At 45.9% G+C, this 12,808-nt stretch overlaps 2 protein-coding genes across 3 annotated transcripts in view; both read right to left on the minus strand.

The window, feature by feature from the left end:
• The window catches only part of OVCH1 (ovochymase 1), a gene marked incomplete at both ends in the record, with an annotated part of 37,809 nt that extends 32,598 nt beyond the window's left edge, over positions 1-5,211 (minus strand). The window contains 3 exons of the mRNA XM_082751861.1: positions 1,756-1,853; positions 2,580-2,698; positions 5,160-5,211. Coding sequence (XP_082607987.1) covers positions 1,756-1,853; positions 2,580-2,698; positions 5,160-5,211 — 269 coding nt within the window. The remainder of the gene's footprint in view (positions 1-1,755; positions 1,854-2,579; positions 2,699-5,159) is intronic.
• Positions 5,212-6,604: 1,393 nt separating this feature from the next.
• The window catches only part of TMTC1 (transmembrane O-mannosyltransferase targeting cadherins 1), a 155,872-nt gene continuing 149,668 nt past the window's right edge, over positions 6,605-12,808 (minus strand). Inside the window, exons 18-19 of one of the 2 annotated variants that reach the window (XM_082770617.1) lie at positions 12,320-12,397; positions 6,605-11,572 (exon numbers count right to left, since the gene is read on the minus strand). In XM_082770617.1, the coding sequence (XP_082626743.1) occupies positions 11,432-11,572; positions 12,320-12,397 (219 nt within the window). In that variant the 3' untranslated portion in view covers positions 6,605-11,431. The remainder of the gene's footprint in view (positions 11,573-12,319; positions 12,398-12,808) is intronic. The other variant, XM_082770616.1, reaches the window with a different exon arrangement.

Here is a 12,808-nt window from a genome sequence, read left to right on the forward strand (position 1 = left end):
GACACGTGAACTGGGCTCAAAGACCTAGCAGTGGGCACCACCAGAAATACCCATAGGGACCACACATCTCATCTTTGCTTCAGCTGCCAGCATCTCATTACAAACCCACAGTGCAGGGTACAACACAGCAGCAAGCTTGTCTTGAGATCTTCACAATTAGGGCTAATTAAAAGGTCTGCCAGCACTATGAAACAGGACAAAACTCAGACCTGGACTGACCGCCCCTTTTCCCCAGCCTATGTTCACCTGGGAGTCCAAAAAACCTCAGTGCTCAGACAAGAGCTTTGAAGCCTATTTATTCCTGATTTATAGTAGTTTTGTGGGTTTTTTGAACCACCTGCCCTCAATCTCCTCTACACTCTCCATGGCATTATAGCCCTTCATGAAAGTCTGACTGCTGTGAATTACACTGTGCTATTTCAGCCACGCAGCCCTCAGAGGTGGCAAATCCAGGCAGCCTGGCAGGTACACACATTAAAGCTGCCCGCCTTCAAGTGTAGCACCAAGCCTTCAGAATCAAAGCATTGGGGGAATTAGGGGGTGGAGATGTTCAGTGCAAGCCTTTGCTTCAGTGTTGTCCAGTAGATTAAGATATATCTATACTTTCACCTAGGAAAGCCCTTCCTCTCATTGTCTAATCACTCACAGACATCTGAGCTGTGTCAGTAGGTTCGTTAATCTCCAGGGACTGTTTACCGAAACTGGAAAGTTGCTGCATTTCCCAGCAATTTCTGGCACCCAGAACTGCCTGGCAGTGCAAATCCCACAGTAGACGGGAACACAGGAACAGCATTAGCAGCATAACTGTTGAGAGTAGAAGCACCAGCTAGTTTCTCACTGCATAAAGGAGCAAGCAGGTGTCTTGTTATCAAGGTTAATCTTGCCCATTAAAATTTTTATACCACAGCAACTTTGTCATCATTCAACATCAGTCCTCAGAAGTGATGCTAAAGTTCAGTAAAAAACAGATGTGAAACTGACTGGCCTGCCACTGCAGTACAATAGATTGTAAAAGGGCTGGCAAAGGTGTCACGTACCATTGTCCCAGCCCATTAAGAGGTCTTTAGCATGACCTGTAAAGTTGGTCTTGCATTAGAAGTACAGAAGCCAGTGACTGCTATGAGAAATAGGACAGATGCCGGGGCTGCTTTTACCAGGAAGCTTCACACTGCTGCTCCTTCTGCCTCAGAAACGCTTCTCTGGGTGCTTGCTCAGGCCAGCAGAGTCTTTTAGAGACAGAGCTCTTAAAATCATCAATACAGGCATTTAAAAGGAATTGTGGTGGCACAGATCTCCCACACCCTGGTAGCAGTGGGTATTACTCTGCAGCAGGCCCAGTAAGGTCACTCTGACACTGTGCTGTGGTGACACGCATGGGACTCGCATCACTAAAGCCTTTTGGCTACTCTGTTTTTTCCCCACCCAAATATATAGCATTTGCACTGAACAGGACATCTGAATTTGGGTTGCAGACTCCCTGTCCTGAGGAACCCTCTCCTCAGGCTCTGGGGACAAGCATGCAGAGCCCCAATGGGGGCAAGCACGGTGCTGGGGGTTGCACAAATCACTCACAGGCCCATGGCCCCATAGTGACACCTCCCATGGAGCCTTGGCAGAGCACTGGTCCCTCTCAGCCCCACAGGTGTCTCTTCTGCCCTCCCTGACCAGCAGGTCCCACACCTGGGCCCAGGAACCCCCTCACTGTCACAACAGGAGCCCAAGTTGTGAGGCATTTCAGGAGTACAGGGGACTTACTGCTCCAGGTTGACCACGCAGTGAGCAGCAGTAATAACCACGTCTTCTCGGACCAGACTGCCGCCACAGATATGGAAACGGCCCAGTTTCAGGGACACCTTCAAAGAAAGGGTCAGATATGTTTCAGATGAGGTGACTCCTGTTTCTTACCAAAATGAGGCCAAAGATCATCCCAGGTAAGTCACTTCCAAGTGTCTGCTGACCCTAGGCCTTCAGCCCCAGCAGTATTTGAGAGGAACAAAACCCTGGAGCACCCCAAGAGAGAGAAGATGGGCCAGAAGTCCCACTCCTCTTTAATACTACTGCAAGAGCATCCCCAGAGCTTGACACTAGCCAGGGATCCAGAGGCATCCACCTGATCCCAGCACACTGCACTCTCCTCCTAAAGGACCTGGCTACCCTTCACACTACAACCCACATACAACTCCAAGCTGCTGCATGTGTAGGGACTGGGTTTTGGGAAGAGGGAGGTGATAAATGCCAACTTCCCGCTGTAGCGGGGCACCACAGAAGTGTCTGTTCATCCTGCCTGCCCCTGCAAAGCCTGTACCACACAACCCATCAGACCCACAAAAGCTCTGCAGCTGCATCAGCTCACACCAGCCAGAGATCTTTTCTTAACCATTAGATCAGCTCATTCTTCCCCGCTTCTAGAGGCAAACAGCCTGAAAAAGCAGGCAAGAGGGATTTTTTTTTATTTTATTTTTTTAGTGCAGCTTCCACTCCTGAGCAAGCAGTGTTCAATGACTTGAGGAGGAAAGAAAGCTTACTCCAGCTTCTCCTCCCCCTTCCCCATGAAGGAGGGAACACATTGCCACTCAGACCTGCCAGGGCTGTCCCCCAGGCACCGACTCTCTTCCTCCAACAATCCGAGAGAAGAACCCCAGTGGCAGAACATCCTCCGGGCTTTCCAGATCAATGGGACGAAGTCCACATTTCAGACCTGCAGTGAGGACAGAAACAAGAGTGCTTTGCAGTGAGGCAGCCCCCACAAGCTCAATTGCATCACCTCAAATGCTTCTGGCAGGTGGGGAATTAATGGGACAAATGCCAGGTGTCACAGTTTTTCTGACTCCAGCCTGTGCTTCAAGCTGAAGGCAATTTTATAGAGGTAAATGAAAAGACACAACCTGCATTTACTGATGAGAAGCTGATGTGTGCAAAGCTAAGGTATCCTGTGAGGTGCTTTCAAAATGTGTGCACAGTCATAAAAAAGCAAATTTAGATTTCATCCAGTAGCCTAGTTATGCTTAACAAAATGCAATTGGGACTTAAAAAAAAAAAAAAGTAACAAGTGCAACAGATTATAATGATGCTGCCTGAGTTTATTCAAAGCTGATTATTTCAAAGGTTCCATATCTAAGCAGTGCCCCGCAGCGCTTAACCAGAGCAACTAAAGTTATCATGAAAGATCTCATCTCTGAATCGAGCTGGCCCAGCGCTTAGTCTTGGCTTCTGCCTGAAACACATTGCAAGGAGACAAAGCTTTCTCACGTTGCTTTTGGCACCAATTGCGCCTTAGAAATGTGGACAAGGAGCCTAGGGAAAGTTTGACTTAGAGCTGAGGCCAGCCAGGGATGGCTGGGTCTGATTAAGTTTTAGATGCTTCATTGAGCTGTGCAGTTGGAGATAGATGTGTGGCAATCCCATGGTTCCTGGGAAGAAGCATAAAGGGAAAAAAAACAGCACTCCTCACCCAGCTGGGTGTAATGTGCATGCTGCCCAGCCCACCAGCTGGGTGGAGGAGGTTGGGGAGCACTCTTCCCATGCAGAACATGGTCATCACAGCACAGGTCACACCTGAGGGGCCACCACAGAGCACTTGGGGCACAAAGAGAAGGAACTGACTGTAAATGTTTGTACCTGAGGTCTGCTGCTGCAGGCTGGGTGGTTTTGGAAGAGGGATAGCTTCAGGTTTCTGGCTCCTTCGCTGAGGAGGGGATGGCAGCTCTTCCTCCACACCCTTCACCTGGCCTGTGTCTGCACCAGCCAAAAATCATGCTATTGACCTCTCCTGTCCCATGTGTTTCTTGTGGTAACAAGCCAATAGGAGGGGTCCCCTGCCCCTCCCAGGCCAGGATACAAGTTCCTTTCTCAGCCATTCAAACATAAACAACACAGTGCTCATGGTTTGGGAGGTATTTGCACCATGTTTGCCCTGGCAAGAGCCTGGAGTAACTCCCTGGAGTCACCAGCAGACTGGGCCTAGATCCAGAATGCTACTACCCACCAGAGCACCACCCCTCTAGCCCTCCCTTTTGCTTTGACCATGTGTAGTCTTGAAGGCTCCTTGCTTAACCTTCCCACCACAGGTACTAGAGAGCCCCCCAAGCTCTCACACCACCCTGTCTGAGTGACAGTGAACCAAGAAACCCATGTCTTTTTCCTCTGCCCACACAGCCACCTCAGCAGCACCATGAGGCTGTGGAGATCCTCACACAACTCCTGCTGTATCATGGCTCTGCAGGGCTCGGAGCTCCTTGCTGCTGCATGCCGCCCAGCCTCTCTCCCCCTGCCTTTTTATACAACATTTTACCGTATTCCCATGTCACTTCCCAGCCTCCACAGTTGGCCTCAGAGCATTTATTACCAGAGAAAGCTCAGTCACAAAATCAGATACAATTTTCTAAGCCATTGACCTGGACCAAGCTCTCCCTAGCCCCTGCTGCTGACTGGCTTTCCCAACAAGAGACCGTGGTGATTATTGCTATAGCAGCAAGACTACTGCTGAAGTAGAAAATAATAGACTTTATCAGGGAGGTAAATGATGGAGAAAACACTGTTCCCTTGAATTGGGGTGTGGGGGGGAAATAAACAACATTAGCAACAGAAGGACCAGCATCACACTGAACCAGGATGGGAGGAACAGCAGTTAGCTCATTTTCCTATTCCTGCTCCAGCTGGGCAGATCTTTTCAGCACTAGCTTCATTACCAGGAGCAAATTACTTGAAGATCACCATCTTTCTGCCCAACACGACCCCCTTCACAGCCTGCCTTGTGCTTATTTTCCCTCTCTTACCTAAAAGCATTCCTGAAATAGTTTTTATAAGTGGGAGCAGACAAGGAGATATAGATATCCATGAGGACAGCTCAGAAGGGTTTGAGAACATGCTGCTGTTTAGTGCTCTCCCAGACACTTCTCCAACCAGACTGCCCCAGGGCCACCAGTTAGCAATGGCAACCACCATGGCTAGATGTAGAGGGTAAGAAAGCCTTCCAGTCCCAGCAGTCCAAGCAGTCCAGAGGTGAGCACAGCAAGCCCCAGGATGGCTTATGAAAACTAACTGGGTACATTCACTTTTTTTTGATACAGAAGTACATCACACCGGGGCTTACTGCTCTAGCCCCACGCTGTGGCAGACCCCCAGCAGTCCCTGTCCCCCAGCCCACGCATGGGACTCACCACACTGAGCAAGAAACACCACCAGCAGCAAAAAGAGCCCTGTTCCCACCATGGCCCAAGAAGTGCCTGATGCCCAGGCCTTGAGCCAGGCTGTACTCTACCACACACCAGACAACCAGCTCTCCCCCTCCCCAAATTAACAAGCCCCTTTAATAGTGGAGGGGGCCAATCAGTTTTGGCAGGTGAAGCTGCAAACCAGGTGGGTTTGGAGGCTCTCCAGCTATGTCTCACTGGAGATCACCAGCTCCCTGGGCTCTCCTGTTTGTGGTGGGCCACCAGGGACAATGTCAGGGCCCAACATCTCCCTCACCATCATCACCAGCCCTGGAGTTGCCTCAGCCCTTGCAGTTTGAAGCAAGTCTCTCTTGGTTTTGCAGGGGACAGCTAGTGCAGACAAGGGTGATGCAGCCAGGATCTTCACTCCATGGGCTCCCTGCCTCCTTGCCCAGGCTGGGCAGGAGCTGCGGGACTGAGAAGAGCAGTGTGGGGTGTCAGGAGACATGGGGCTGATAGCTGTGTTTGTAAGGCGTGGAGGTATGTTTGCATCTCCTAACCCAGAGGGCATCAAGAGAGCTGTCGGAAACATCCACCAGCTTCTTGTCATTGGGGCTTACAGGGAGGCTTCAGGCAGCTGCCCTGAGTATGAAACCTGATCTTTTTTACAGGGAGGACCACTATCCACATGCTGTGAGAGCAAACAGGGCACAGAGCTGCCTTTTATTCTTGGGCCAGGAACTGCAGAGCCCCAGGGTGCTGCAGTGCCTCCAGGCAGGCAGGGCCCCAGGGTCACCCACAGCAGTATCTCTGGCAGTATCTTAGGTGTCTCCAGCCCATCACAGGAGCTGCTGAACAGTCTGGGGGCTGCACGGCCCTGCCTGCCCCCCTGCAGGCCAGCGGGCAGCTGAAGCCTCCCTTCCTCGGGTAATAAAAGTGATGGCCAACTATTTCTGCAAGCAGCAGAGGGAGATGTTACCACCGTGCTGTATTCCTTGTTCTTTTGGAGAGAGACAATCCACACGCTGCTCCACAGGGGAGGATCAGGGCTATGAGCTGGCGGTACATCTCATTTCTGCAGCATAACGAGCACCTGAACAAAGGAGAACCTGGGCAGCGGGGCACTGGGTAGCAAGCTCCGTTATAAAATCCTGCACTGCCTGGATGTGGGAGAACCCTAGGGCATACAGGCTGTCTTCAAAGTGAGCGTGCAATTCCCCTTCACGCTACAGAGGGCTTTGCACACACCAGGATGTCAGGAAACACTATGCCTTGTGGTCAGGGCTTTCAATTTTCTTCCTGGTCCATTTCCGACAGATGTGTTCATCAACATCATGTATCCCCTGAGAGAACCCAAGCCCCAGGGAAGCATGCAGGAGTACCTGGGGACATCTGCCAGGAAAAGGGGAATTAGAACAAAAAGAGTTTCTTCATCCTTTCTGTTCTTTTTTTCTCTTTACAGTCTACAGGCTTAACTTTGTTCGATACATTTCCGACAGATGTATAAAGCCCAACACGGACAGCATAACAAGTCCAAATCATCAAGACAATGTGCAAGCATCAGCCCTCATCTTTTCCCATGTTCAGGCTCCAAAAAAATGCTTACTCTAATAATTTTATATGGCCAGACTCAAATACATGTGCTGTATAGTTGCTCCTATGTGAGCAATCAGCTGGACTCCTTGAGGAGTAAAATGTAAGGCAACAGGAATAAGAGTAAGAAACTTGTGTCTTTCCGCATCCAGAGGAACTTATTCATGGCTGGTCCTAAGGAACAGACTGACCTCACAGCCAACAGAATAAAACCAGACACGCCACATACTTTTCTTACTTTTTATATAAAATAGACATTTACATACATTTTCTTTTGCAAAGACTTCAAGCATAACTCCTTTATGTGAAATCTAGCCATAAATCCCACAGTGAAAAAAGCAAAGACTTTGCAAATTCCTGTACCACTGACACACATCCAGCTGCTGCTAAGTGTGAATTTATTTTTAAAAGATTTGTAATCCATGGGCTGTTTTCTTAATTTTTAAAAAGATATGCACAACTGATTTAAAAAATTAGATACAGAAATAAGAACCATATGAACAACAGCCAATGCAAACAACTCCCACATGATAGGAACACGCGGCGTGACATCCACTTCAGGCAGAGATTTCTACAGTAATACAGTTGTGGAAGCCGTAACTTTTACAGAGGATACCACGGGGGGTATTTTCCAGAAGAAAAATTTCAGCAAGTCAGTACAAACATGGCAATGAGCTTTTGCACAAAGTTATTGAGATTATCTGAAGCAACTTTGCCACACTGAAACACTAGTGAATGCCAAGCACATTTGCCTTTTTTTCTTTTTTTTTTTTTTTTTTTTTTTTTTTTTTTTTTATTATATGTATATATATAGTTTTGCTGCTGCTGGGTTTAAATGTACATGAAAACAAAAATGGTGCATTTTGAAATTGCTGCATGAGACTGAAAGTTGGTGGAAAAAAAAACTTGTAAGAGCTATTTTTTTCCAAAGATTGTACATAATTTCAATATATGAAAAATTGAAATTGAGCATTTGGTCAATTTAATGCACATATCGTTTTAGGAGACTTAAGCACATACAAATTGTTTCACTGGTCTGGAGGACAGATGGGGCAAAAAATCATATACTTATATTCTAAATGGCCTAATCATTAAAATTGGAATGACAATTACCTTCCTTAACCAGATATTGTATACCATCTTTGCCCTGGTTTCCATAACTTTTGAGAGGCTGAGATGTGTTTTTAAACAGTTTAAATGGTGTCCAGTCTCCCCTGCAAGTTAGGCTCTTTATTTTGCATTTTTTGTCTTAAGACTTCTTACACCCACGTGCATGCTCACACACCCCGTCCTCGCTGAGACCTCTGGAATGAAGGTCATTTTCACTGCTGCATTCGCTTACTGTTTGGCCAAGACAAGTTGCCTGTACATTTTTAGGAAAATCTAGTCCAAGCAGTCTATGACAGACAGAAAATACACCCAACCCCACCCCGCATCATTTATCCTGAGGGATGGAAAAGGAATGGAAGAAAAGAATGCTGGACCTTCAATAAGCAATAAAATAAAACAAAATCCATCAGCTGAAAATGTTATTCATGGGGAAAGGAAAAGGCAACACAATTACTATGTTTTTCATTCAGGATTAAAATGCACAGTGAGTACACAGGAGCCCTGTCTAACCAATTCTGAGTTAATTCTCCACTTTAATATTGGTGAGCATTGAAGTTTAGCCAATGCAACTTACGCAAAGAATGAAGTCTCCTCCACTATGTAGAGCTTCAGCCATTTATTAATTTGTAATCTTTGCTAACCATACAGTGCAGTTGGCAGAAAACAATGTATTTATAATTGATTATTTTATGAGCCACGCAATGCTAGAGGAAGAGGATATTCCCTATGATTAATTTGGATAATATCCAGTTTATCACAAGGTAAGTTGCTCTATTTATCTTTCACAATAGCATTCCCTTTTGGTGGAGGTAACCCATTTCATGTTACATTCCATTGCTCTGCTTTACCTACAATAAATCTTTCACAAGATTAATTTCCTGAACAAACACAGCATTTTAGCACAGAAACCAATGAGACAGGGAGTCAGATCCAAACTTCACGAAGGTTTAACTGCTTTGGTAGCTCATGGCCTGCATCATTCTCCAAATATTCTGCCAACTTACAGACCATCATCCTGCATAGATGGGGTATAAAGTGCCGGTTCAGGAACACAGGGTTCATTATTGAGTGCTCCTCTCTGCATAGCTACCATAAACCCAGCTCCGAAATGTAGAGAGTCAGCCTTTCATCATATAAACATAACCCAGTTCAGCTGGGATTATCCTACGTGGATATGATACCAGCCTATTTCAGGAGAGTAGATGAATATATGACATGTCTTCCAACCAAACTACGTCCCTCACTGGAATGTTGGTATCATCTTTCTACATTCTGCAAGTAAGACAGCATTACAAAAATGGTAATCCTTTCCCAGGATCTGGGAGGGGGCACCCAAAGCTTGATCATACACATGTGCCAGGTTTCGGAGGCCAAGACGGTTTTGATTGGATTCTAGGACAAGAATGAGACAATCATTTGTACCAGCTCTCTCAGGAAAGACAAACGAAGCTTTAAGCCAAAGTTAAAACACAAAACCAAGTCACCTCCCTCACAAAGCATTGCTATAAAAAATACAACTTCTTTTATAGTTGAAAAAATATGTGTCATCGGCCACAATTTCAAGCCACACTGCCGTGTGGCTTGTAGAATATATAGTATTTATTTAATATATCTTTATGAGACGAACTTTATAGCTGATATACTTTTTAAATGAGACGTATCTCCCCTAACCACACAGCATCCCACAGGGTCCCCATCTCCTCCTTACCAGTCTGGCAGTGTCTGGGCTGTGCAAAGCTACTCCATGCAAGGTGCCCTGTGGAGCATGTGCACTGGGAACCTGCAGAAATGTTGGGTCAGTAAGCCTATGGCTTTAAAACCTGTGCAACAGGACAAGAGCTGCTGATCCAGCCCCAAGCCCTCAAACCTACCTTCAGCCTCCAAAAGGAAAGCAGGCAGCTGAACAGAGAAGGGAAAATCCACCAGGAAAAGAACTGCCTGGGACCCAGCTGCTCCCTTGGAATTAATGGAGCTGGTTTGAAGGGAAGAGCCCAGAAATTTGTTAGCACCTTCCCCCACTGAAGGTCTCTCCCTCCCACAAACCTGAGAAGCCAGCCTCTGCCCAGCTGCAGACACTGGCTGATCTCTTGGGCCTTGGCCTTAGGTGGCTGGAGGGACTGGTACCCCACAAGTCCAGCCTCACCATGGCTCCAGCTGGCACTCAGACTCTGGCTGAGCAGATGCCTTTGCCAGTCTGGCCTCCCTCTCAGCACCAAACACAGCTGCTGTATGTCAAAAATTTGACCAACAACTGCAGCAAGACACCAGGCTTTTTAAATGAAGCAGCCATTTGCTTTAGAAATAGCATTGGGGGAACCTTCGTGCTGCTGCACTTTTCTTACTTCAAAAATGCAAGTCCCAATGGCCAGCCATGTGGCCAGCTGCGAATGACACTGCCCAATTTGTATAAACCAGAGACAATATATTAATTATTTGACTATAAGTTAAATAAATAAAGCTCAAAAATAAAAGCCCCACTTCTGCAGAGAACTTGTTTTCCCACTTAGGTTTTTTAAAAAATACAAGTTTATGACTGATCAGCTAGAGCTCATTTTCTATATCTTTTGTGGGAGGGGGTGAGAACACTTTGACAAAGTGTTTTGTCAGTGTTATCACCATAATGAGTGGGCTTGGTCCCTGCGCACCCATAAAAAAACCTCCTTAGTACCTTCCCAGTCTACCAAATCATCCCTAATCTCTCTGTAGCTTTAAATTACCTCCTACACCAATCAGATTAGATGTTTTTTGTCTTGTTTTGTTTTTACTGGAGACTGGACAGGAAGACAAGTAATCCTAGAGTTTCCCACTGCCTTTAGATACTTCCATTTTTTTCAGAGTAATAATTATTTGGCCTGCAGGGAGAGAGAAAAGGGTAAAGCTATATGATTTTTGACAATATTCATATCATGAACCGGAATTATTACAAAATGACTATCTTATGAGTAAAACATTCAGCTGAGGTTTTCGCTCAAAGGATCTTTTGTCCTACTTGTACAATTATCCTGCTAGGGTGATATTCAGATACTATTTTCCCTTTCTTTAGAATCATTTTCAAATCACATTTAGAGCTGTATGAATGGCCACCTCTTCCTCACCATCAACCCCTTAAAACCTTTTTATGTGACCATTAGGACAATCTTTCCTGGCTCAGATGGATCTGGCAACACTTGCAATGAAGCCCATCAGTGGTACTTTCTGTGGACAAGGTGAGACTGTTTGAGTAACAGGAGACGCTACTTCACCCCGCTGCAATGAATGAGTGCTTTGTCTCCATGGCTTCCCCAGTGATAACCGTGATATTGGAGTTTTATGTCCCACCCACACTCCTGGTGTGATTAAAATGGGTTCAGCCTAAACATAAATCTTGAATAACGGAAGGTTTCCATTTGTTCTCCAGCACGTCCCGCAGGAACTGAGTGCCTCCTGTAACTTTGGTCAAACAAGCATGCATTCACAATTTGCCTTCCATAATTCTGAGTCCTGTCAAAGTTCCTTCAGCATCACTTCAAGCAATAGGCTTCCACCGCATTCTTCTCCAAGGAGCACGAGTTTCCTTCCACTGGTGTGACTGAATGCTATGTCTGATCTTTCTCCTGGACTTCCTGAAACCGTTTTTCTAAGCGATCCAATTTGGCCAGATTCTCCTTCAGCAACTTGCTGTTTGGAACCAGCTGCAAAGCTGTCTCATAGTAGGCACGGGCAGTGATGTAGTTTCCCTACAAAGAAAATGAGTGAGAGATCTCTTTTTACATTCCCTGACATCAAAAGTTCATTGCTTGGCAGCGGTGAAGACCATACTACGAAGGGAAAAATGTCTATAAAACTTGACGTTATTAAATAATGAGAATACTTCTTTATTATGAAATGGGTCACCAAGTACTGTTAGCGTAAACTCGAACCAACACATATGGCACAAAATAGATTTACATTTTTCTATTATGTTGTATCAGAAGAGTTAATTTTACTCAGAAACAGGATACTTTGAGGAAGTCACACAATGTGACTCCTTAGGACCCAAATCATAATGATATCCTAAATTATTCAAAAAGGTAAGAAGCCACAGGGCTACCCATCTATTTCCATAACTTTATGCCAGCATTCTGCATTAGACATCTTTATTAAATTTATTAGGTAGAAAGGAATTTTAAAGGTTGACTCACAGTGACATTTTTCTAAGGCAGGTCAACAATTCATGTAGGAAAACTTTAGAGATGGGCAGGTTGTTCCTTGTAGCCTGCCCTCTTAAAAATATGGGATTTACATATTCCCAAGCAACCTGGATGGAAAAATTTATCTGGAGTGGAATAGACTTTCCTCCTTTTTGAATAAAATATGCTGGGGACTCTTACTGGTCATAAACCTGACCAGAGCTGCACTCTTGGCAGTCTGAAGCAAGTTTAGCTTGCTGTCCTAAGTAGCAGTCTCGGTAGCTGACAGCTTAAGGAAACACAGTGTTGTCATACCTTGATGTGCTCAATGCCTCCCATATTCATCCAGGCCTGCGCTTGGTCTGGGTTGAGCTCCACAGCCCGTTTATAGCTCTACATAAACACAAAACATTTTTAGGTTAAGAGTCTCGGTCTACAAACAAAACCAGTTTCTAAAACCAGAAACTAACTTTCCTCTCCCTCTAAATCCCTTTAAAATATAATTTCAAATTCTTCTCATACACAGTGCACACACTAAATTGCAGCGTCTTTGCAGTAGAGGTGACAGATCTTACTGCTCCACTGTGGAGCTCATCTCGTGGGTTCTCCCTGCCCACACAGCTGCATGAGGAGCCACACCAACCACTGTGACCCTATCCTTGCTGCCCTGCACCACTGGGGTCTGCTGCTCATCCAGGTCATTTCCCTGGGCAGGTGTCTGCCACCACAAGCCATGTCTGGGCTGTGGTGCTCCTTATCCTTGAGGCTTTAATTTGGAGCTGGCTGCAGACTATGATAGAGCTG

The sequence above is a fragment of the Aythya marila genome (genome assembly GCF_965140915.1).
Source record: "Aythya marila genome assembly, chromosome: 1".
Lineage (NCBI taxonomy): Eukaryota > Metazoa > Chordata > Aves > Anseriformes > Anatidae > Aythya > Aythya marila.